At 45.2% G+C, this 26291-nt stretch overlaps 1 protein-coding gene and 1 long non-coding RNA gene across 2 annotated transcripts in view; both read left to right on the forward strand.

Moving 5' to 3' along the window:
* Positions 1–4522: 4522 nt before the first annotated feature.
* MAP7 (microtubule associated protein 7) overlaps positions 4523–26291 on the forward strand; it is a 158895-nt gene continuing 137126 nt past the window's right edge. Inside the window, exon 1 of the mRNA XM_037045675.1 lies at positions 4523–4603. Coding sequence (XP_036901570.1) covers positions 4537–4603 — 67 coding nt within the window. The 5' untranslated portion in view covers positions 4523–4536. The remainder of the gene's footprint in view (positions 4604–26291) is intronic.
* LOC118986675 (uncharacterized) lies at positions 6049–26278 on the forward strand. Its single transcript, XR_005066428.1, has 4 exons — positions 6049–6062; positions 11429–11432; positions 22420–22425; positions 25992–26278. It is a non-coding gene; the product is annotated as an uncharacterized LOC118986675 (long non-coding RNA).

A 26291-nucleotide genomic window follows, 5' to 3' on the forward strand; every position in this document is an offset into this window, starting at 1 on the left:
ACAAAAGGCTTCACTTGAAAGGCCTTGGCCTTGAATCTGGGCCGACGATTCTACATCAGCTTCACATTAAAATGGCCCGGATGCTTTTGAAAATATTGATGCCACCACCTCAGAGAAACTGTCTTTATTGGTCTGAGGTGGTGCCCAAAGATCCTTCATGAAGCTCCACAGCTGAGGTGACACTCCCCCACCTGCTTTTCCAGGTGGCACCGGGAGAGAGAAATGGAAAGCCTTCCCCACAGGGGTGGTGGTAAGATGGTTGGCTTCATTGTCCATTTAGGTAGCAAGAGTCTAAACATGGAGGCCTGGAGCAAAACTGTCACCTTTGACCTTGGGCAGCTTAATGAACCTCTCCAAGTCTGTTTCCTCATCTGGAATGGGGAAAACAGCCTACTCAGAGGTGCTTACTGCAATGCTTCACAGGTAGTAAGCACTCAGCTCTTGCCTACTGTTATCACTTGCCATTCATTCAAAAGCAGTTAAGTACTGGGCACTGTGTATTATGGTGCACTAACAAAACACAGTTCCTGGCCCCCAGGTTCACTGCCAGCGGTGGAATCCAGACAAAGCAGAAACAATACATTCAGTGAGCACTATGGTGGACACCTTACTGCCAGCGGGAATGGAGAAAAGCTTCCCTGAGAAGCGAAGGTCCAGAGCCGAGCCTGGAAAGATGGCTGGTCACGGAACAGTTGCGCACATGGGTGGGTGGTGGCCACCGTCTTATAAGAGCAACAAAAAACTGGAATTTGCTGGGAAAAGAAGATCCAGTGTTTCTTTAAAACCACATCTTAATCTCTTTCTTTAAATCCTTATCATTGCATTTTGTGCTTCATTCATACCTGAACCATCACATAAAATGGTCTGGCGATGAGTTGTTGTGGACCTACTGTGTGTGCGGCACTGCAGCAGCAGCAGGGCAGATGTACGTGACACCCATGAAGTTCAGAAGGCAGGCAACATGGTGTGTCATCCACTATTTGTAAACAAATAAAATAATTGATGGCTTCAGACTTTATAGGCACCCTATAGAGACAGAGAAGACGAAGTTCCTGCCACCGATAATTTATATCAGATTGAAGAGACAAATTTATAATTACAAATCATACCTAGTCTGTGTTAAAGGCTGGGTGAGGGGTACGCCCAGAAGGCCCTGGAGAGGTTCAGGGGACAAGCTTGCTGGGAGCCTGGGCAGGTGGAACAGGCTCCACCGAGGAGGGAGGCCTCCCCCTGGGCCTTAGAGGGCGAGAACTGCTGAGTCCGTCAGAACCAGGGAAATCAGTCAGGGCACAGAACACCGGGAACAAAGGCAGAAAGCAGGGATTGGCAAAGTGTTCTGGAGAAAGTGAACCATTTTTATATTACGTTAACTCACACATTTTGACACATTTTAACTCATATTTGGCTGGAAATATGAATTGGAAAGATGGAAAGTGGGAAATGGAATAGAGCTCCCTGTGATTGGGAGGTGGCCAGGGAGCGTATTTAATTAAATAGAAATGGGGACTTAAGGTTTTTTGAGCAAGGGGTGTATGTGTAGTGGTGTGTGAGAAAACCTGGTGAAATTGTGTTGGGTAAATGAGAGGGAACTGAAATTGCACAGAGCAGTTCAGATGGTGTTTTAGATATAAAGGAGCGACCCTGGCTGGTGTGGTTCAGTGGATTGAGCACCAGCCTGCAAACCAAAGGGTCGCTGGTTTGATTCCCACTCAGGGCACACGCCTGGGTTGCAAGCCAATTCAGGTCCCTGGTAAGGGGGTGTTCAAGGGGCAAACACACATTGATGTTTCTCTCCCTCTCTCCTTCCCTTCCCCTCTCTAAAAATAAATAAAGTTTTTTTTTAAAGATATGAAGGAAGGTCTAGTAGAGCAATAGGATTTGAGAGGATAAAATTAAAACAGTTGACAAGATTTGAGAACCATGATTTGGGCAATGATGATGAAAGGAAAGGTGTTGAGTTTGTGTAAGAGAAGAATTCAAAACTAGGCACGTTTCAGGGGGAGCTGGTTTGGGACACAATGAATTAATGGCAGGATGAATCAATGATGGAAATGTGCAGAGACCATTGAGGACTTATTGGCAGAAGTCAGGCCTGAGGCCTATACACTTTTGGGATCCAGGGGTCAACCTGGATGGAGATAATAGTAAATGAGAGTTGTGGAAGATAAAAACATTGTAGCCTAAAATTTGGGGAGGAAGAAGGTTTGGGGATGGTTTTTGTTTGACAAGGAGGAGAAATTTAAGTCAGTAAAGGAGAAAAAGGACTGATGAGAGAGTAATTAGAAAAACAGACCAAGAGGAAAATCGGAGGGAGGCGTGTTACAGACAATCCAGGAGAATGACAGATGAAAAACTAACAGTAGATGGTTTGATTTCAAGCCCTGGAAAGTACTTATAGATAGGCAAGAGAGACTACAGCTGGTTGAACAAAGACAATAAGATAACAATGGTACCAGAGTCCACACATTTATTACCTTTAGTGAACAAAACAGACAAGACGTGGGAAGACAGGGAGTCGAGGGAAGAAACTTCAGAATCCAAGAGTCCTGGATATGTTTGGTGGGGTGGAGTCCCTGAATGGAGAGGCATTTGGGGAGTAGGGAGAAGGAAGGATGAGGTTTCAAAGGAGGCAGGAAGGCAGCAGATGGCCTTAGGAGGTCCCGCTCTGGAACGAGGTGTGATGAATGGCGGAGATTCGAGATTCGAGATGGATGTCGGAGCGCAGGACAGATGGCTTCCGCGTTCTAAGTAAAGTGCAACACAAAGTACTACACGGCACGACGTGACAGTCAGTGCCTGACATTTAACAAATGTCACCCATTCCTGCATTTTCATGTCCATGCTGTTACAGACACCGCATTAAATTTGGAACGCGTAGTCTGTACACACCTCAAGGGCAGGATATCGGTGTGTCTCCTACGGCACTTAGTTCTGTGTAGCTGGCGACAGACTAAAACATAAGTTGGCAAAAGAAGGGGAGAAAGGGTAAGCACACACCGAAAACTGAAACATGCACACACAAAACTAAACACCACTAAGTCAATTTTTTGAGGGGGAAGTCAAAGACAGTACTCGTTGGTTTGCTTAAGTAGGTAGTCAGTCAATCATTTCCCTTTTCCAAGTTCTTCCAGAATTCACCTCTCTAATCAGCTAAGAGTCTTTCTGATGTTCACGGTGAAGTGTCTTCAACTCTGACAATGTAGCAAAAAATACCTTTGCTTGGGCCCAAGCTGAGGTGTAAACCTACCTACCCCAATCTGGTGCTTTATTTTTATTGATTAGAAGTCTAATACGAGTGATTTGAATGTGATCAGTTTGCTTAAAACACTGGAAATGGCACTAAGGGAAAATCCCTAAAATAGCAAAGTGTCTCTCAGTCAAAACTTGTACCTAGTCAGCCAGTGAGCCAGCAAACCAGATAAAAACAGCCTGCTCCTGGGCTCAGAATGGCAGGTGTTTCATGAAAGGATGATATGAATAGTCACCCCAAATCCAACACTTCTCAGACACTCTTGGGCATTCAGCAGATTCTGCTGGAGTCCTTGAGAGGGTTTGAAACTGCCGGGAGCTTGCTGGTTATGTTCAGCCAACCCAGCCCGAGGGAGTGAGTGCATTTCTCTTGTTTCTTATGTTGCCATTTATGCAAGGCTAAATTTTTTCCCTCAGCATTTTGTTGCTGATCCTTTAATTGTTGGAGCAGAAACGGGTATCTCTTCAGCTTCCTTTCTGGAGAGAGAGAGAGAGAGAGAAGGAGAGAGGGAGAGGGGGAGAGGGAGGGAGAGGAGGGAGGGAGGGAGGGAGTGGGAGGGAAAGAAATTGCCTATTACCTCCCCCCCACCACCTCGTCTTCCTGAATAAGCTGGAAGTCACAAAGTAGTCACTAATGGGGAACCGAGAATAAGAAAAGCCACATCATTGGGCACACATTTCACTAATTCGTGTGCCCTGGAGCTCATCAGTTACAGGAGCCTGGTTAAAAGATTTGTCACCAGAAACAGCGTGCTAAAAAGCAGATACCGGATACCAGCTTGGAGTCCCGCCTGCGTACTTCGGCTTTACACGTGGCATCGTACTCTTTTTGCTCTGTCACCATGAACTTCAAAACTGACCTGGCTGCTTCAGAGTTCACAGTGGATCAGAGCCTCCCGATGTCCTTGTCTCACCTGGGCTGATTTTCTGCCCTCCCCAGTCCCAGGCCCTGGAGCCACCAAGCGTCGCTGACCCTATTCCAGACCTCCAGGGGTGGACAGCGGTCTGCGGCGTTGTCCAGAAGCTTCTCCGGGCCCAAAAGCCTGCTCTGCCGGAAACTCTTGCAGCCTAGACCCAGTGGCGTCAGTCGGAGCGGCTGCCAAGCCGCACCTGTCCGCTAGAGGGCGCGCCAGGACCGAGGCCGCCCCGGCTCGCGGGCGCTCGCACCCTCCTCCCTCCCGGGACCGCGCTCACCTGTCTGGGCAGAGGGCCCCAGAGGCAGGGGCCGGCGGGAGCGAAGCCGAGGAAGAGGGCGGAGCGGCTCCCCGGACGCGTCATCGGAGCACCATGGCGGAGCTAGGAGCTGGCGGCGGCAGCCACAGGGGCGGCGATGGCGCTGTGCTGAGCGAAAGAGGTGACTGCGCGGCGGGGGCAGGCAGAGGTCCCGCGGGCGCGGGCGGGGGGCGGCAAACCGGGTGGGCGGGCTTGCGCGGGGCGCCCGCGATACCCTCCCCGGCCCGCGCGGCTGTAGCCCGCAACGGCGGGCGCCGAGCTCCGCGCACCGGGCTCGGAGCGCGCAGTCCCCGCGCTCTACGCCTGCGCCAGGTCTGTCGTCGCTCGAGAGCCGCGGGTCCCGGTTCCGATGGTCCCTTCGCGCTCCACCTCCACTTTTCCACAACAGGTGGAAACGCGCCAGGGAGCGCGGGAGGGAGGAGGAAACGGAGAAACGCCGGCCGCTTCCCTCCCACCTGCCTAGTTGAACGGGGAAATCGTATCCCCCAAACCAAACAACCAGCCGGAAAGTTCTGGGCCAGGTGCGACTGGTAGGATTCTCCATTTCTGGACACCACCTCTGGCCCTCTGAGCTCATCGAGGTTTTTGTGTTGAGGTCGCTGGTGGCGCAGATGGGCGCGGGGCGCGCGCAGTGATCGGTGCCCACCCTGGTTGGGACCCATTTCCGAGGAAGACTGGGGCCAGACGTGCCCAGAGATTCATTGACTTGAAGGGTCCTCCAGGTTCATGTTTTAAGTCCCTGCACCAAACCGCGGTAGGAACGGGTGGCTCGGCTCCTGGTTCGGTGTTGATGACCCCCCTGAACCCCACACTCCCACCACAGCCACACTCAGGGACCGGCGCTCAAGTCTCCGAGAAGTGAAGGGTCTCCCCGCACTCCACATCCTACGTGGACGATTGTTTCTGCTCGTGATCGGTTTTTCTTGAGAAAGTGCCTTGCAAATCGGCCCCTCTCTCCTAGTCCCCTTTTCTTGTATTCCGTTCTTGGCTGGTAAACTCCAGTACCTTCTACTCGTGGATGGGGACAGGGAGGCAGTTTCTTATTTTTAAAAGAAATTCGAATTGCAGGCTCCCCAATGGCAATGCATTTTCTGCTTACGTACACACACAATCGGAAACAGTTGTTTCCTAAATGTAAGACTCACCTCCCCATCCTCTTCCAAAAGACGTGTTGATTTAGATGGTATGCTTATTTTAATGTGAAAGTTCCAGAAAAGCCATGAGAGTATTCGCAAGTTATGTTAGGAAGAGCTGGGGCACTTATGGTCTAATGACTTAATCCCTCCAGCCAAATTACCGGAGGTTAAATCTGACAAAGTGTCTTGAACTTGTTTACTTTGAAGTCACGCTACTTTCTGTAGAGTGGTTTATTTTGTTTTCACGTGTTTGAAAGATTGGTCGACCATTATTTTGGTTTGGGGTGGGGAACGGGTGGCTGAAAATACCTCTGTAATTGCGTTTGAGAACTTGACGAGCTGGGTGCCCCGGCTTAGGCTCACCCAAGTGAGGGCAACAGGAGGGCAGCTTCTTGTTGTGAGTAGAGATGATGTCATGCCTGCCAGACCAGTGTGGCTCAGGTGGTTGGAGTGGCCTCCTGTAAACCGGAAGGTCGCGGTTCAATTCCTGGTCAGGGCACCTGCCCAGGTTGTGGGTTTGGTCCCCGGTCGGGTTTGAATGAGAGGCGACCCATCGATGTTTCTCTGGCATATCACTGTTTCTCTCCCCCTCTCTCCCTCCTTCCCCCCCCCCCTTCCCCTCTCTCTTAAAAAGCAGTGAAAAAAAAAATGTCCTCAGGTAAGGAGTAAGAATTAAATAATTAATTCCATGCCTAATCCCCACAGAGTAAGTGCTTCTCAAACGAAATTGTTCAAGTTAGTTAATACATACCACTTTGTTTTCAAACAAACAACAACAAACACTTTTTAGAATCTGCCCGTGAACAACTTATTGATGTAAGTGAACCACAAACTAGCCTCTTCGGTGCCTGGGTGTGTTAACTGAGGTTCACAGCAGTTACATAAATAGCAATCCCGTGGCTGTCAGTGAACTATTTTCTTTTATAAAGATAGGAATTTAATTGGCTGCCATCTCCTTCAGAGAAAACAGGTGTTTCACATCTTTCCCTGGACACTTAAATTTCCAAGGGACAAATTTTATATATGATCTTTGAATAATTGTATTTTATAATGTAACTCAGCTCATTTCTGGCCCCCATTTTTTGAGCCCTTGGTTACTGTTAGTGTTTTTAGAGCCAGAAGCACCTGTGTGAGCACATATGCCAAAGAAAGAACAAAGGCGAAAATATACTTGTAAAACTCTGGGTAGCAGTACTTTGATCAAACAAGTGCAGATTGCCTGAATTTTAACAACTTAAGTTGTCCATCTATTTAAAAACATGTGACTTATACCTGAACATAAGACCTCAATGTAGTACATTATTCGTATGGATATATGGCATATTATACACAGCCAAATGCTGCAAGTATGGGTCTTTGTTTTTGTTTTTTGATAATCATAGGTTTGCATAGAGGTGGGGTTTTGTGGGAATTGGGGAGAGAGGACCTCTGAATTTTATTACAATTAAGAGAAGAAGACTGCCACGTCTAATGGCAACATTTGTTGAGGGATCTATTTTTATTCCCTTTTTAAATCTGGGTATTATGAAATAGAGTCCATTCTTAAATTTCTTAGTTTTTGTGACCCTGTGCAAAGGCTGTAATTTAATTTTAAAGCAGTTTATATTAGAACCTCAGGTAATTATCAAGTGACACCTGCAGTGTGTTCGTAATTACATACATATGTACGTGTGTGTGTGTATCGAAGGCGGGTTGAAAATTAGAGGTATGCTCCCTATACAATCAGACTTGTTGAGAATATTGAAAGGCATTACATAAATTGAACATTTTAAAAACCATATTTCTGTCAGCATATATTTATCTTCTACTCAACGGTAGTAAACTAATATGCCTTGTGGTGAAATATTTTTTCTCAAGGATGAACAGTTCTCCCAAATATATTTCTCAATAGCCAAAGCTAAGCAAGAACTGAAAAAAGAGAGTTGGAAACAAGTTTCATTTTCGCCACTAGAGGACATCCTTTTCAGGTTATTGTTTTGAGTAGTCCAGTCCCATTGATGGATATTCACAGAACTGTCTCTGCCGGAGCCTCATATATTTCATTTTATGCTCATGCCCAAAACCTGTGGAAAGTGAGTGTGCAGCGCTAACTTCTCAGTTCAATAGCTTATATGTATAAAGCCTACTGAATTAAGTCCAAATTTAAATTTGCTTTTGACTAATTTGAGAGACTACTTATTCGTGCACAGGAATAGTTAATACCTGTAATCGGGCATTTTGTTGATATGCCTTTGGGGGAAATGACTTAGTCCTGGGCTTGGGCTTTATCTCTCTTTAGCAAGCTGTGTGGTAGAAAAACATGGGCTCTCTTTATGATTTTGGTCATGACCTTTCACTGAACTTTTCCAAATTAAAAAAAGTGATCTTTAAGGTCTCACTTAGCTCTCAGGGTCCACAAATATTTGCAAATAAAAATTGTTAGCAGGCTCAGACTACAACTTGCTGGTAAATGTGTCCCTTTTGAAAGTCAGGTCCCAAATCTAGTAATGCTTCCGTGGGAAGCCTGGATGACTTTTCCCCACTGTTTTATGGCCAGCTCTTACCTTTAAGTATTGCTGAGCAGGAGGGAAGTGTTATTAGACTAGGCAGCTGTACTTAAGATCATGCACTTATTTGATATCATTAGGCGTGTGTGAGAAATACTAGTTTACTTTGACATGTTCTCTCAAAATGCATTCTAACATCTTTGCCACGTGGTGCATGAAAAATAATCGTTCGAAAGGAGTTATTTTTTAGAAAACCCGTCTCACTACATTGATGTGAGAATTGGAAATACTGAAGCTTTTGAATAATTTAACCAAGAATCACACACTGTCTACATGTGCAGTGTTGTGGTGGCTGGAAGCTTGACCGAGACACGATCCTTGGATTTCGCAAGAAAAGCAAAACCCACAAACAAATGATTGCAGGTCATGAGGACTTCATTGAAGGAAGAATTACTTCTAGCTGCAGTCATTCATTAGGGAGAACATACTGGGTATAATAATAATTAATTTCATTAAAAAATGGGTAAATGCTCTATAAAGTTGAATGGAGGCAAGAGAGAGAAAGGAAGGTGCTGATGTGGGAAGGATCACAATTTCAGTTACATTGACTCACCTGAGGCCCAACATGAGCCTCTTGATGACCCATTAGGAAGGAAGAAGGGACATTGAGGCCAAATCGTGGACTGGTTGGCGGTCAAGCTAAGAAGTTGGCACATGATTCTGTGTGCAGTGAGGTCCTATTGAAGATTCTTAAGAATCACATATCTTGATTAAGACATGATTAATTAGGTAATTCTGTGCCCATGATCTTGAGAGCTTGACTGCAAGGTCTATCAGAAGAGCTCAGTTGTGCCTTCAGTGAAAATGCATAGTCCCTCCATCTAGGAAGGTCATTCTCTTCCATTGATTTCCTGCTGCTTTGGGAAGAGTAGTAGGGAGGTGGTGAGACCACATGAGGAACATCTTCGTAGCCAGACAGATGAGCCATAAATCTCTGGAGAGGAAGGACGTGATGGATATTCTACCCAGGAGGTCCTCATTTTGAAGTAACAGGGTAGACTAGGAGGTGGATTGTGAGAAGGAAGAGGTGAGCAACATACAGACCAAGTTTGAGGTTCCTGCAGACATCCAGGCAGGCCCTGGGCCTGCTCTACTGCACGGCCATGGGAATGGGACGGGAACTGTTAATTCAAGATGCTACAGAGGCATCTTGAATGTGTCAGAGGATGCAGGTTAAAAGGCAACATGCAGGATTATCCTCCTGATTTGAGTTTTGCTCATTGGTTGAAGGGTGGCATGAAAATGTTCAGATATTCATGAGGAGGACCTGATTTTGGTGCGAGACATAGACAAGTCTCTGCTTTAAACATGGATATTTGAGGTACAAGAGAGACATGTAGGAAGAAGTGTCTAATGGGCATGAAGGAGAAGAGTAAAGTTTGGGACTCTGGTGTTCATTCCATAAGGGAATCGTGATTGAAGTTGTGAGAGAGAGGAGAACTTATAAATAAAAACTGCAAAGGGGTGAGACAACTTTTAAAGTATAGGATGAGAAAAAGCCAAGTATAGGATGAGCCAAGAAGGTGGGCAGAGAAGCCAGAAAGATAGGAAGGGTGAAATTGAGCTAATGCCGTACTTGCCACAAGAGAGGAGCAAAGAGGTGGAGGATTCAAGGAGTGAAAAGCAGGAGGGAAAAGCCATCGGTATGGTGACCAGATGGTCACTGGCCGCCTCCGGAAGAGGAATTTCAGTTGTTGGGTCAAGAGTGGGGCATGGACCAGATTTTAAGTGACTCGTAGATGAGCCGTTGGAAAGTGAAGATAGCCAACGTAAAAGACGCCCCTAAAGTTTACCAGGTGAAAGGGGAAAATTCCAAATCCTTGAGTAGGCAGGAGGATTTTTCTCTTTTTAGAACCTACTTATTAATTTGCAAGAAGTTCACTGGTGTTCCAGGCACACAGGTCATTGGATTCTGTCGAATGTGTAGTCAGATAACCACCACTCTAATCCTGGCCCAGAAGAGCCTCTCGCCCTGCAAAGGTCCTTCATGCTGCCACTTTGGACCTGCTCTCCTCCTACCCCAGCAGCTGCTGATCTGTTCACCAACCTTTTCGTTTTGCCTCTTCCGGAATGTCATAAAAATGTAATCAGCCCTGGCTGCTGTGGCTGATGGTTGGAGCATTGTCCTGTAGACTGAAAGTTTGCAGGTTCGATCCCTGGTCAGATCAGGTGCACACAAGAAGGGGCCAATTGATGTTTCTCTCTCACATCAATGTCTCTCTCCCTCTCTGTCTGTTTCTGTCCATCTCACCCCCTCCACTCTCTCTAAAAGCAATGAAAAAATGTCCTTGGGTGAGGATTTTAAAAAATGGAACCATACTCTGTGTAACATTTTGAGTCTGAATTTTTTCACTTAGCATATTGCATTTGAGACTCATAGGTGCTGTATCAGTAGATGTTTGCTGAGGAGCGGATTGCCGTTGTACTGGAGTACCACAGCTAGTTAACTCGTCCACGAGTTGAGAGATGTTGACTTATTTCCCGGATTTGGTGATTATGAGTGATGCTGCTGTAAATATCCGCATAGAGGTTTTCCTCATTTACCTAAGGAAATACCTAGGAGTAGAATTTCTGGCTCATATAAGTGAATGTCTTAAAGAAACGACCAAACTGTTTCCAGAGTGGCTGTACAATTCTGCGTTTCTGCAAGCAACAGATATGAGTGCTACTTACTCTGCCTTGCCACTATTTGATGTTGTTAGGGTTTTTGTTTTAATTTTTTAATTTTTTTTGCAATTTCACCAGGTTCTGTGAGTAAAGTAATCCAAACACATCAGAGTGATAGAGTGGCCTTCCATCCTGCCGGCTGGATGCTGAAGGGTGATGCGCCCTTGAGTCAGGAAAACCTGCGAAGGCAGTGTTGCATCAGAGCGCAGGCATAATGTGGAAATTTGATTCGGCTCTAAGATCATCCGCTTCTTTATTCTTCTTTTCCGTAGTATTTCTTCTTTCCTGTGGAGTCTGCGGAAGTGCCACCGTACGGCACATCAGTGCCAATCCAAGTTCTCCTCTCTCCCTGCAGTCCGTCATCTCGTCCCTTGAGATAGGGCGTTCCAGAGTTTGCAACTAACATTTTTTTTCTTCAGTTGCAAAGCTGGACCTATTGGTCACATAGCTTGTTTTGTGGCCCTGCACATTAACCCTTTGCTGACAGAATTTATATGGTCAGACTGAACGCTCAACACCAGCTCTCAGTTTCTGAAGTGCCCAGCAAGTGCTTCTCGTGCAAGCCTCGCTCACTCTCACTGGGCATTAATCACTGAGCATGGTCCGAGGTTCTGTGTGATAAGTGTGTATGGGATTTAGGCTTATTGTTTTCTCGAAAATCCAGTTTTAAATCTTGTCTAGCTCTTCAGCCGGTTGGTGCCTTTGCCTCTTTAGTGTCTCAGCTCTTGCAGTGCTTTGAGTTACAGCTCTTCACAAACTTAAATGGCATTGGGCAGTTTTCCTCTGCCGATTAAATACTATTCTCTTTAGTATTTTTTTAACTTGAGATATAGCCAGTTAAGAAAGAATCTCTTTAAAATGTTTTATTAAGCCCTGGCTGGTGTAGCTCAGTGGATTGAGCACAGGCCTGCGAACCAGAGGATCTCAGTTCGATTCCCAATCAGGGCACATGCCTGGGTTGCAGGCCAGTTCCTGGCAGGGGACACACGATACATTGTGTGTCCTCGGCAGAGGCAACCATACATTGATATTTCTCTCCCTCTCTCCTTCCCTTCCCCTCTAAAGATAAATAAATAAAATATAAAAAAAATAAAAATAAAACGGAGTTTCAGGCCCTGAACCTGTTTCTTTGAGATGATCACTNTGATAAATGTGTATGGGATTTAGGCTTATTGTTTTCTCGAAAATCCAGTTTTAAATTTTGTCTAGCTCTTCAGCCGGTTGGTGCCTTTGCCTCTTTAGTGTCTCAGCTCTTGCAGTGCTCTGAATTACAGCTCTTCACAAACTTAAATGGCATTGGGCAGTTTTCCTCTGCCGATTAAATACTGTTCTCTTTAGTATTTTTTTAACTTGAGATATAGCCAGTTAAGAAAGAATCTCTTAAAAATGTTTTATTAGATTCCACTTTAAATCTTGATTTAAAGAGTAATATGTTTCTCAGAGAAAGGACTCTTTCCCTTCAACACTTTCTCCTACAGAAATAGTTGTGAAAGAATTGTGAGAAAATGCCAGCAATTGACACACTTGGCCAAGTAACCCAGATAAATGTAGGGATGCAAAACTGGGCAGAAAGGAAGCTGAGAATACACATCTGGTACATGGGAACTGGGCTTTGCAAGTGTTATTAGTAAAATTGTGTATATTTAACTTTAGCGTGTTGAGATTTGGGGCACATTAAAATTTCTTTGGTGACTTTCCTTTTTGATGCTATGAAAACCTCTTTTTTGGAGGTGGCTTTCTGGTAAAGAGAACCATCCTTTACTGGAGCATAATTTCCCACGTGTAAAATTTGTATCCCTGGCACTGTGTTGGAAGTAGAAAAGTTTCTATGCTAGGACAAGTTGAAATTCCAAGGTGAAATTCTAGGAGGAACCCCTACTTTTAGGGCTCTCACTCCCTAACACAAAGGCCATCCAGGTGGCAGGAACACTTGGCTACTTCTCTAAATTTTTATCCAGGCTCCTGCTTCCTGGAAGCTCCTGACCTGACTCTCTGGAATAACGGACACTCCAAACAGGACCCGGCTGCCTGCTTTCCGGTGGGACTGGTTTCTATTCGTGGTAGATGCTCTGAATTAACCATAGCCCGTGTGGGTTCATTTAAATATAGCTCACTCCTTGGGCATAGGTGAAGTTGTTGAAATGATTATTGCACTCCTGTGATAGAGTGTCGTTGGTTCTCAGTCTTGCCAGTGAGTTAAAAACCACCTGGGGAATTTTTAAATGTCTGGATGTCCAGGCTGCTCTCTAGGTGATTATCTGAGGCTCTCTGGGGGTGGGAGACAGGTGGCTGTAGTTTTTGAAACTCCCCAGGTGGTTCTGTTTTGCCATCCAGGTTGAGACCTTCTGGGTTAGATCCATTTCCTGTTTAGTGTTCTCCCATCTGACCTTCTCAGTAGGTCTGATTGGAGGTGTCAGGTGTTCCGCACTCATGGAAACCACTTGGACAGTCGGAACAGCTGCTGCCCTCAATCCAGTGTGTTTATGGAGTCTTTATCTTATTTTATTCCCAGTAATTTTTGAATGGAATATAGCTCTGAATATGAGTATGCATACACTCGAACAGCCAAATACACGTGCGCATGTATTCAGGTACGTACTTATGCATTTTTGTGTAGGAATGTGTGCAGCTAGACAAAGTGTTGTGTCGTTAGCTTTCTTTTTGTCTGCTTGGCTTAGCTGCCACACCGCCTTCCTCTCCTTCCTTCCCTTCCAAACAAGGACAGGTCAACTTCGAGTAGATAAGTTTTTGTAGAAAATTGTATTCTTTTCCCAGAGATTTTCATGGTGACCCATGGTTCTTATCACCAGCTCCCCAGCTCTGTAACCAGCGCCTGTTTCCTCAGCCTGTCTGTAAACGCTTGGCACGAGAATGACCTTCTCCTCGATGTCCTCCCCTTCCGGCACACTCCGTGATCTGGCACCAACACCCTGTGGGTGGATCTGTCCTTCACTATGTTTTCTTCTCTTCATCAGAAAGTACTCTTCTATGGCTCAATCTGGTAACTTCTGCCCTTTTCCCTTTGCGTTTTCGCTCAGCAGTATTACTCTCTTTTTGGGCTGTGACTCTCACCTCCAATCCATATCTCAGCTCTACGTGTCGGAACATCTAGAGGCCCTAATGAGTTGCAGCTGTGAGTGCTTGTGAGGTTTGTGCTGCCATCAGTTGTGATTTGAAGCTCTTTCGGGGAGGGCTCACCTTCGGCAGAATTGGTTCCCTGTTTTCTTTTCTCCCTGGAGCTGGTGTCTGCACAGCTGCAAATTCCAGGACCAACAGGAAAAGGGCAGTAAGGAATGCTGAATGGGACTGGTCCCTAAGGAAGAGAAAGAATACCTTTGGTTCTTTTTCCCCTCAAGATTATACTGAAACTAAGCTTGTGGGAAGCCATATGGCTGTGGGCTCAAATTGACTACCCAGTTACTTGGGGACAGTCCTCCACCGGGACTTTGTCCTAGGGCCATGACTGCCGGGGCCCCTCTACTCACTTCCTGAGGGATCTGGGGCAAGTCACTTGAGCACTGTCTTCCTCAGTCTCTCCCTATTTAAAATAAGGACAGCTGTAATACCTTCACGGGCCCATGTGCGGATTGAGCGAGCTGATCGTGCGTGTAAAGTACTCAGAGCAGGGCCTGACACAGTGGAAGCATGGAGTGGTGTTATAATCGCTGTAGCCATGGTTATTAAGGACTGGAACCACCTCACTGGGAAAATATGGGCCTGCCTTGGCGAATTTGTATTTATAATCGTAAACTCTCCATAATGAGAGAATCCGAATATGAGGCTGACTCAGACCTGATTGCACTAGTGAAATCACATGACCCTGGATTTGGCCTGGGTGCAGGCAGCCTCATCCCCGCACATCGATGGTGCTGCTCACCTGTCAAATGGTACCCACTGTTCCAGTGGAAGGTTGCCACATGCTGTCCTGTGACACCTTTAGATTGTGTTGTGATGGAATCGGACACCCATGCCAGCCCATCTTGACTTGTTTTTCTTTGATTTCTGTGGTACTCAAGAGTGCTTTTTATTACTGTACCATAGTCCCAAATTTTAAGTTCCTTCCTAAAATATTATTGCTATAGAATGATTACACTTTAAGTCATAGGGTGGCCTTGGGCTCCCTCTAAACCGCAAAGGTGGACGACACCCCAGGCCTCCTGTGAGTTTAAACCTGTCACTGTCACTTCACTGAGTATGAAAGCAGAGGCAGCATTTACGGCTGCAGAACTTTCATGAGGAGCAAGCAGTTTGGATTTCTTCAAACAGAGTACGGAAATGGAAAAGAAAACGTCAGTAAGCATCTAATTTGCCAGTCACAAGTTTCAGAAGAGGCTTTCTCAAACCACAGGGGCTCAATTACAAGGCTACATTTGCATGTGTGTTGTGTCTGCAAGAGGCTTTTCTCCGTGAGAAAATAATATCTTGTTCCTTTTTTAATTTAGGTTTTTGTCTTTTAAAAAACTTAATAACTTAGTAAACCTTAAAATATATCACTTCCTTGGGTGGGCCCTGGGTTTCGGTGCTCTGAGTAATGCTCACAGATTTGCTTTATGTGCACAGTAGACACTGCGCGCATTGGTTAACAGTATGCCTTAAGCCATCCTTAAACCATTAAAATTATATCATTCAGTAAAAATTTAGTATTGAAAATACGGCAGTATTATTATATATTAATACACTTAACACTAGAATAAACCCCCATTTTTCTTTTGCAACAGCGGCTTTGTACTTCCCCCATCCCTGCGAAGACGCGCTCGCTTTGCCTATAAGAAGGTCGTATGTCCATATGCTTTGTAATTGACTTTGCAGGAGACCCAGAGTCAGGAACTAAAATAGAAGGAGAGATGGCTCTAGAGTAGGAAAAAACCAATGAAATAATTGAGAATTCTGGGGGGCTTGGGGGGTGGAACTATTTGTAGCCTAGGAGACCTGTGAAAGGGCCTGTGCCTGTGTCAGAGCCCCATAATCTGACAGTCCAGTGAAACCTCACAGGGAGGAGCACTAGTCTGACATTTCAGAGTCGGTCGCAGTGGCCCAGCTGTACCTAAAGAGGTCGACTTTGAGAGTGTCCTTCCATTTTTATAACTGATCAGGTCGTACATTGGCCTGCTCCTCTCTGAAAAAAGCATGGAGAAAAAACTGGTCCAATTTGGAAATGTGATGCACAGCCCAGCTCTAAACCATATATGTGATTAGAGCCACATCTCACTGGAAGCACTGAAGGCTCAGTGAGGCTCCGTGTGAGCGTGAGCCTTCGAGGCTGAGGAGAGGAGGAACGCAGGATGCCAGAGCTGGGTGCAGAAGCCTGTTCCAAATCTGGGGACTGGTTCCCACATAGGCCTTCGGCTTCCCTTTAAATAATAAAATGTATATCACTTTTCAGTAAAAATCATTATTAAGATAGTATTATATATGAATACATTTTTAAAGAGATTTATTTATTTAGAGAGAGGGGAAGGGAGAGAGAAAGAGAGAAATATCAATGTGCAAGAAACACATCAATCAGTTGCCTCTTGCACACCCCCAACTGGGGACCCGGCCTGCAACCCAGGCATGTGCCCTGACTGGGAATCGAACTGGCGACCTTTTGGTTTGAAGGCCAGTGCTCGACCCACTGAGCCACAGCAGCCAGGGCTATGTGAATACATTTAACACCAGAATAAACCCAGGTGGGTGGAGTTCAGACACGCATTGGGAAGTGTTCAATGACTTTTTGCTTTACAAATCACATTTTTGTTTTCTATCATAGATGAACCCATCAGGAAACATGTTCATGGAACAATTTGCAATTTATTTAAAACACACATCTTTTGGTTATATAAACCTCCCTCTTTTTGTTGGTAAACAGAGGACAAGGACAACATCTCGTTCCAGTGAGCTACACAAAGCCTGTCTCTGGGCTCTAAAGGGACATGGGCGCTGCTTGTCTTAGGGGTTTCAGGACAAGTCTCTTCCTCTGTGCCCATGTGCATATAGGATCCAGGCAATATTGGTGGTTGTTGCTAGTGGAAATCAGGTTCTTTCATGGGATTGGAAGAAAAACACTTCTCAGACCCATATGGGAGATGTGGCTTGTGGTATGTTTGCGTGGAAAGATGCCTTTGTGTCCCATCTCTGCGCATCCACCGTGGAAAAAGTCCAACCAGATAATCAGAAAGGCCAGAACAAAGGCCAGTGTCCAGAGTCTCTGCTTCATAGTAAAGCTTGGTCTTTTGGAGTCCACAGGTGGCTGATAAACTGTCTCAGCCCCTATCTCAGTAGCTTAGTTTGTTCCTGGCTGCTCTGGTGGTGGAGTCCGTGTGGCTGCCAGCCACAGGGCTGCTAAGGCCACGTGGCTATGGAGAAAGAATGTGCAAACCCATGGGGGGGGCGGGGATTGAGTGGGGTGGGAGTGAGGTGGGAAAGAGAGGGAGAGCCACTTTGTTTCCCTGGGCTTATGTTAGCTTGGGTTTGGATGGACCAGGTGCTTTTTCAAAATAACCAATCTACTTCCTAAGCTTTTGTGGGCAATAGATCCACCCCTAGTTAGATTGACAGGCCTCAATGGTTAAGCACCTTCCCCTGCACTCCACAACATTCCAGTACCAAAGGGCAGACAGTGCTCCTGGGGAGATTTCCTGTGCTTCTAGGATTCAGTCTCAGTGGCAGTCCCCCTGGAGTGTGTGAATGAGTCTGTAAATGGTATAGCATCCTGGCTGGGCAAGCAGAGTTATGTACCCCAGTTTATTAAATTCAATGTCTAATCCCCTTTGCTTCCTTTCTTATTAATAATTAGCTAACTATCAATGCTAACACTATCTCCAGAAAAAAAATTGAGGGAGGAAGGGAGGGAGAGATTTTTGTTATGATTTTGGAATCTTCACTGAAATATTGCATGTGTCTGGAGCATTTAAAAAAATAATACATCAAAGATTTTAGTGCCTTTACCAGTGGAAGTGTAAAATGGTCCATTTGTGTGGTGGTTTAGAAAGTTTGCAAGAATGCTCCTTTGTGATTATAATTCTTCTGTTGCTTGTCAAAGGTTCACATGAGTTTTAAGGCAGGGGTTTAAGACTTGAATGTGAAAGGTGAAAGGGTTTTAGAGATGACATTTGGGGTGCCCTAAGTATGCTTATCAACCTCATCCTTCTGAGATGTTATTTCTTTTTTTTTTAAGATTTGTATTTATTTATTTATCTTTAGAGAGGGAGAGAAACATCAATGTATGGTTGCCTTTCATGCGTCCCCTGCTGGGAGTTGGCCTGCAGGGAACTGGCCTGCAACCCAGGCATGTGCCCTGACTGGGAATTGAACCGTGATCCTTTGGTTTGCAGGCCTGTGCTCAATCCACTGAGCTACACCAGCCAGGGCTGAGATGTTATTTCTTTCTGTATAGCACCCCCTAAAGTCTCAGTGGCCTGAGGTCAAAGTAGGACTAAAACAAGATGTCTTTATCAGAAACATAGTGGATATCCAGTTCTTGGAAATTAATGCTTCCTATCTCTTTTAAAAGCAATTATTGATGTATTAGGAATTTTTTTCTTAGCAGTTGCACATTTCAAGAGCTTCTGGGCTTATTATTTAATCCTAAGTGTATTTGTCTCTTTTCTATATAATTTTGTGGCTGTGGGTGTTCTGGTTGGTTGCTGACAATTATAGTGCATACGCTCATCCTTTCAGTGAGGCCCTTGGCTGAATGAAAATCACCAAACCTCAAACTGACTCACTGTGATTGTATAATTTGGCATTTCTGCCAGGCACTTCTTTCCTCTAGGTTGATTTCAGAACTATGTCGGCGGAGAATTGTATGCAATTTCTTTTTGTAAGCGTTGGCTTTAGTTGACAAGTCAACTAATAAGTATATGAAGTTGTGTACCTCGTACATTAATACACACTTTATTTCTCATGAAAAACGTGTCTTATTCCACGCCCACTGCCATCCACATATTTACATACTTTAGTTTCTTCTAATTGAGTGGGATTGCTCCGTGACAAAAAGGAAGGGCTTTTGTTATTTCTTTACATCCTCATATCTGTGCTTTCTAAATCACTTAATGTTGAGGCAACTGGACTGCTTGGTTTTTATCATGATAAAAAGGGTTTATTTGATAATGCTTTGAAGCTGACCAGTATTGGCTTCTCAATTAGAGATCATTAGTGAAAACAAAGGGAGATTTACTAGGTCCATTCTGCCATGTCCTGAACTCAGTTTATGAACATCATTTTAATAGAGCGTTGCCATATGGGGCTGTGATTTGAGTGAATCGTGTTTGGGGAAGAATGTGATCACTGACACGTAGGCCTCAGGTTTTTGAATGGCGTGCTTTTATTTGTGGCGTGTTGATTTTGGCGTGGGAATGGGGTGTCTTCACCTGTCTGGAATCACTTGCTGCAATGGTTAATTTCATGTCAGCTTGGCTAGGCCACAGTGTCGGTTTTTCAGTAGTCTGGATGTTGCTGGGAAGGTATTTTGCAGATGAGATTAACATTTCCAGGCGGTTGACTTTAAGTGAAGGAGGTTCCCGTTGGCCTTCAGAGCGAACACTGGGGTTTCCTGCAAAGGAGTGAGTGAGTGTTCAGCCTGCTGACCTTCCCTTCTGTTTGGGACTTACCTGCCCCCATGGTTGCAACAGCCATTATCCTTAATATAAATCTCTTCATGTGTGTCTGTATGTATATGTGTGTGTATGTATGTACACATATATTGTATATATGGCACACATATTTATATTGTGTATACTATATTTTTCTCCAGAGAAACAGAACCAAAAAAAAAACACCACCTGTTGGAGAACCTTGAGTAAAATATTGACCCTCAGAAAGAAAATCAAGGGTTTACCCCAGAATTATGAAAAAACATTTTAATTATGTTTTAACAGATAAAAGTGTTAATTTAATCTAATTTTAAGTAGAAACAGAGGGTATGAAACCTTTCTAAACTGAAAAAAATTGTATTGATGCCAGTTTAATTTCAGGGAGTTTTAGGAGAAAAAAAAATTGGGAAGAACAGCCAAGTATCAAAGGACAGGACTGGGGAAAGTCTCAACGCATTCTAAAACACAGTGTTCTTCACCTGCCCGGTCCTTTAGTGGCCCAGAGGCTCCGGGCCATCACTCTCCCTGACACGCCCACGAACCAACAAAGTGAGTTGGTTTACTATTCTTAATACTGCTTTTCACTCACGAACCTTTCTATGTCATCTCTTGAGTAACAGAGACATAGTGATCCACCCATTAAAAAGTGGTGTCATTGAGGGAAAACCTGTAGCTTATTCCTCTTTTTCTCGCCTTCCCGGGAGTTTTTCAAATACTTGGTTTCCGGTGCAGGAATCAGTGCAGCTGTCTTCTAAGGAACAGCCAGTGAGGCTGCTGTTGTTTGTTCTTTAGCTTTCAGTCTGAAACCTCTGGGGGGCATCAGTCGGGTGAGTAAAACAATGGGACAGGGCTGCCTTCAGCTGAAGCCCTGTGAGGCCTGAGAAAGCGCGGAGGGACCTGACAGCAGGGGGCGGGGCCCTCTGACTCTCTCTGGGGCCTTTTTCTCTCTGCCTAACTGTTGTGTCCTGGATCTATAGCTCGAGTTTCCATTTTCATCAGGTCATGGAATCACAGGACCGGAAGAGACTAGAGATCCAAAAATCCAACCCGTATGCAAGGCATTATTAATCCGACACACCGCCACAGATCCGTGTGTGTGCACGGCCATCTTCAGGGTCGGAGAGCACAGCCTGTTACATCCTGGTAACTCCCAGTCATTGGTCCTGGGTCTGTCTCCAGAACCGCAGGAAAAGTAGAGATCCTTCCATACATTAGCCATTGATTCAAAGTTGTTTTTTTTCCTTCAGAGTCTTACCTTATTTTCTCCAGAGGAAAATGTCTCCTTTCCAACGATCTTCCTGTCTTATGGCCTAGATAGAATCTTGGTACGTCCTAAGTTGCTCAGTCTGAGTGCGTTCTAATTTATCATCCATCTGAAATACCGAGCTCAGATGACGTGATCTGAGGACCAGAAACTACAGGAGGCCTGTTCCCATTATGCAGCGTGCGGGACCTCTGCTGATTCCGCCTGTCGTGCTATCAGGGTTTTTCTGGCCTCATCACACGGACGAAGTTTAGCCAGCTTGCTGCCAAGGACCCTCCTTCCTGACTCTGCTGAAGGTTGGGTGCATCTTCAGGTTGTGCCTGTGCAGTTGTACTTTTTCAACATGAGAAGAGGTGTCCGTATGTATCTCCACTAAGTTAATCTTTTTAGCTACAGGCCATTATTTCAATCTGTTGAGATCATTTTGGACCTGATGCTGGCCATCTTGCAGCTCTGTTTAATCTGCAGACTTAAGGTCCTTGTTCCCATCTAAATCCGTAACGAGGACGTTGACCACTCATCCTTTCCATCGCCCATTTCTCCGGCTTTTACCTGGGCTGTTGCAGGAATTTGGAATCCACGATCACCCCTGACCTAAGGCTTCCACACTGCCAGGGGAGCCTGTTAAAAACAAACGTGAGAGATTCTTGTCCTCTTGCCTTTGCCATCTATCATCCCCTTGGCCACCTGGACAAAGCAGTTATGTAACTGGCTTTTCTTTCTCATCTCACTCCTCCTTCCTTCCAGCCCATCCTCTGCCAGCTGCCAGACTGGATCACACATGTAGTCTCCCACGCCCCTGAAGGGCTCCCCTTGCTTTGGTGGCGGGAGAGCAGTGTATGATCTGGCTGCTGCCTCCCCTCCGATGTCATCCCCAAAGCACCTCATTTTGCATCCTCGACATGATTGTATGACTCCTAAAGCAAAGCAAGGAACCATTGTTTCTTAGGGTTTGTTTGTTTGTTTGTTTGTTGTTTTCATCTTTCTAATGGTGTGGCTCAAAAATAAAATTAAACACATAACTGCTCACAGACCAAAGATCAATTAGGTAACTTTTAGAAACACAGTCCTGGATAGCTGTCTGGTTGTTCTGTTGAATTCAGCAATTGATATTTTTTTTGCCTCATTTTGAATATATACTATTGGATTTATAACCTAACAAGGGTGTTACTATTAGAGGAGAGGACTCAGGAGACACATGACAACCTTTGTCAGTTCAGAAGTTCATGTTACTTGTGTTAATGCAGTACTATCAGTGAGAAGAATGAACAGGAGGGCCTACGGGCATTCTACTGTATGTTACTGGGCTAAAGTTTAATGTGGTGTGTTTAAATATTTGCAACTTAGCTACTGACACCGAATGTTTAGGAAAGGGTTTTAAAGAAGCCTTGGTTAGTATCCACACCTTGCATGCGGATGGATTCATCCCCAGGGTTTAAAATATGTTCGTGGTGGAGCAGACATGGGAAAGTGGATTCCGCTGGCACCGCCAAGGGCGCGCCACGCAGCAAAGATTTATAGAAATGTTGTAAAAGGCACGGCAGGGACCTGGCGCTTCTTCGTTGACAGCGTGTCACTACTACAGTGGTATTTACCGTTTTTCTTACATGCCTGTTAACAAAAGGTGGTAAAATGAAGATCAAAGCAAACCTGCCTGTTTATTTTCCTTTCAAAGGGTCAGTCTTCCTTTGTACAGCATTTCTTTGTCCAGCAGCCCATTGGAGGCTCCGCATAATACTTTAAGATGGCAGAACGTGGTGCTTTTATTGACAGAGAAGCCATCAGGAAGTGGCACCATTCCGGGACACCCTTCAACTTCAAGAATGGGGACGCCAGCCAGCCAGCTGGGACCCTTTTTGTTCTCCGAGGGTTGTTTGATTCGTCGTCAGCCTGCCCTGGCTTTGTCATTTTCAAACCGTATTAGGGTTTTTTTTTATTAAGTTGCATTAAAATGTGGATTTCAAAAACTCCTGCTAGAAGTAAATGGCAGCTTACCTCAGGGAGGTGCATTAAATATTTAAAAGATTCCTGGAGTCCAGTCATTTTGAAGGCTTAATCATCTCTAGTGTAGGCATGTGGAAAAGCATCTTGGCGTTTCTGGGCCCCCCGACAAGTAATTAACTTAGATGCATCTGGAACTGTAATTTACAGCCCCTGGCCATTCAGTGCAGCGGGAATAATTTCTATTTCCAACTGTGGTCCTCGGTTAGGACAAATCGGCTCTTTCTCATTTCAGTAATGTTTTCGTAAAGCTCACTAGGCTTTTGGAAGGGAAAATCTACCTATGCTTCTCACTGGGTAAGCAGATTTCTCCATGCAAGAGGATATTCTTGGATTCACTCATGGGCTATGCTATTTTCCAATTTTATCGTCCCAACTTAAGAGCTTAGGAAGCGTAAACTGTGGACAGAAGCCCAGAGGTGCATGTGTGCACATGTGTGTTTAGTCACTCCTGTAACATGGTGCCACTGAGGCCCCAGTCATGAGCTGGCTTCCCCTGCCAATCAGCAAGTGTGACCCTGTTCCGTGTTCACCCACCTCAAGGGGTTGGAGCTGGGCCAGAGGTGCCAGCAGCTGGGTAGACGGGCAGACGTGAATTCATTGTGTGCTGAGGGAATGGGGCTGGGGCTGGAGGTGGCAGCGTGGGGTGGGAACAGGGTGTCTGAGGGCCTGTCGGCCCATTTTGTTTATACTGGTGAAAAGGACTACCATCTTCCCCAATGACTGCGGGTCCATTTTGTGATTACACTGCAGACATTCATTTCTCTGCACGAAGCCGATCTAAGTTGTAACATCTGTCCTTCTGCGTGAGACAGTGCCTCATTTCTCACAAGTTTGTGCAGCGTCTCTCTTAATACATTATTTATTATTTTCACAATGTAAACAAAACAATTGCAAAACCCAATTGACTCTTGGAAGTCTGCATACTTCAGTTCCCACGGGGACTGAATTCAGGTTCTGTATCTGCAGGTGACATGTAGGGTCGGTTGTACCGCAATGAGCCAAAAACGCTGTGAGGAGCCAAAGATTCCGAGTGCTGTTTCTTTTACTTCCGGGGGTGTTTAAATTTAAGACTGCACTGTCCCCCTTTCCATACTTGCTTTTGTTTGGGGTCAGTGTATAAAAGGGAGAAGACTGTAAGCCCCATGCCCCTACAGGAGTCACGCCACAATATTCCTGGAATTAAATAACAGTTCACCCCTGTAACCATTAAAGACTGGGTTTGAGCATCTATGAAACTAATCTGTGATGTATTTGTGTGTCATAAATAAAGTGAAAAGTATGTACTTCATGGGTAGGGGAGAAATCTTCCCTCTAGTGTGACTGTTTGATCTTGGGTGTTTGTTTCCCGGTGACTGGCTGCGGCTGTGGCTGGGACTCGCCTCGTGGGTGCTGGAGCCACCGTTTACAGGGCTGCAGGATGGGAGCAACTTGGCTTTCGAGAAGAAGGGCCTGGGGTTGATCTTGACTCAGTAACTTAACTGGCTGTGTGACTTTAACCTCTTCGAGACTCAGTTTCCTGGTTGTAATTGATAAAGGTAACACATCTAATGTATCCAGCACAGCATCTGAAATAAAGTTGAACACATTCCCAGGTGATGGGCCATTATTAAATTCCTTAACTTGACCCCCCACTGCCTCATGGGTTGCATGATGGTAGCAACTTTTGTGTCAAGATTGAACCCAGGTCCATCTTCCAAAATGTAATCGTGACTGCATACGCATATACGTGTACATACAGGTGTGTGTTGCTAGTGTGAATCTTCACCTGAGTCTCTGGAAGTAAATAGGAGAAAGGAACTAAAGTGGCTTTGAAAATAGTTTCATTTCACAAAGATGTGTGTGTATAATATTGATCTATGTTTATTGCTCATCTGATTAAAGAAAAATAGTACATTTTGAAACCCCGTATAATTCAGAAAAAGGCGGAGTTAACCAAACAGAGAATTATGGAAGTACGTTAACCAACGGGCAGCCACTGCTTACTTGTTGAACAATAAGATCTGGAATATGTGAGGCACGGAGCTTCCCTTCCCTTCCCTCTCCACGTCTTGCCTGATCTGCAGAAGCTGGAGAGTGGGGTCTAGGATTCTAAACTGTGTCGGCCAAGTATTTGTCCTCGGGAGAAGCCCTGGACTGGGAAGAAGGAGATCTCAACCTTCACTGTAGACCTGCTGCCAACTAACATTGACCTGGGCAGGAGTTTTGCGTCTTGGGCCTCTGTTTCCTTGCATGTAAAATAATACCAATTCAGAAGCCTTCTCACACCATTCAGCTCTAAAACTCCACTCTATTTCACTGCAGATCTCTGTCTTATGCGTTAACGTGACTTTAAATGAACGCCATGTCTGAAATGTCCTGCATTCCTCCAAGCCACAGATCTAAACACATGTTAATTTAATGAAATGCCCAGCCTTTGGCAGGGAAAGAATTATTTTTTTTCTTTTAAGTGTGTATTTGCTAACCATTTAGTACATGGGCAGCACTGGGCTTGGCAATATGAGTACTAGATAAAAAATAGGAGTATTCCTAGAAGGAGCTGATAGCTGACCCGGAAACACCTTGAAAATAATTACGGAGCGAAAATGCACTCGTTTTAACAAACGTGTTGTAAACTATCGTAAAGGGAGCTGATATTCATTAAGTGCATCTTACAGCCAGCACTGTACTCATTTGACCCTCGCTCCTAGTCCGAGAAGGTAAATGATGGCATCACCCCAAAATTACAGAGGAAACAAGAAGTTCCAAGAGGAAAGTGAATTGTTCACAGTTACTCTTTCAAGCAAAGGATTTAGGATATTTTACATGCCCCAAGAGTCCTGAAGTAGGAGAGTGGTTTGGGCTTGAGAGAATTCCTTTGGACTTTCTAAGCTGACTTGAATTTGATTAAAAGGCAAAAGGAAAAAAAGGCAACAAAAATTATTTTCTGAATTTGTCAGTTGGAATCTTCTCATGTCTTTTATTGTCAATTTAACTTTTTTCATACACAGCGTAAATTTTAGGCAGCTTAGCAATGAAGAGTTCTAAAGTGAGAAAGCTTTTATTTCAGAAGAAAACCATAATCACATGATTATTTGCTTTGGAGAAAACAGTCCCCAAAAAAGGGCTCGAATTAGGTCAAGTGTTGAGGATGGCTCGGCACTGCCTATAATGACTTCCCCAAAGCAGTGGGGCCTGGGGGTGTTCGTTCTCCCTTTGGAGAACGGTAGTGTCTCATTGGTGTCTGCTTGCCTCATAGGAGGGGTGTTCTAACTTGTGATCTCTGAGAGCAGGCACAGTCCTTCCCCTTTCTGCCTTCACTGGGGGGTGGGATGTGTCTCAGCTCGCCCTCGGGACAGGTGTGACCAGACCTGTGTTTATGGACTCTGGGATTGTCAGAATGTCAGAAAGTTGGGGTGTGTCCCTGAGTTTGAAGTGGGCTCTGGGGATACCAGCATGCATGCCTTCCTTAATCCAGCGACTGGCAAACATTGTTAGCGCAGAAAATCTGGCCGCTAGAAGAAGGAAAAGCCTTCTTGCCCTGAGCCCCTCTCTCCCTATCCGGGGAGTCTGCTGCTGCTTGTGCGAACAGAACCGCGTTTCCCCTCCCATCCTGCTGCGCCGGCTGCCAAGGGGAAGAGGG

The sequence above is a fragment of the Sturnira hondurensis genome, unplaced genomic scaffold (assembly GCF_014824575.4).
Source record: "Sturnira hondurensis isolate 20B ecotype Veracruz unplaced genomic scaffold, ASM1482457v3 Scaffold0004474, whole genome shotgun sequence".
NCBI classification, from domain to species: Eukaryota; Metazoa; Chordata; class Mammalia; order Chiroptera; family Phyllostomidae; genus Sturnira; species Sturnira hondurensis.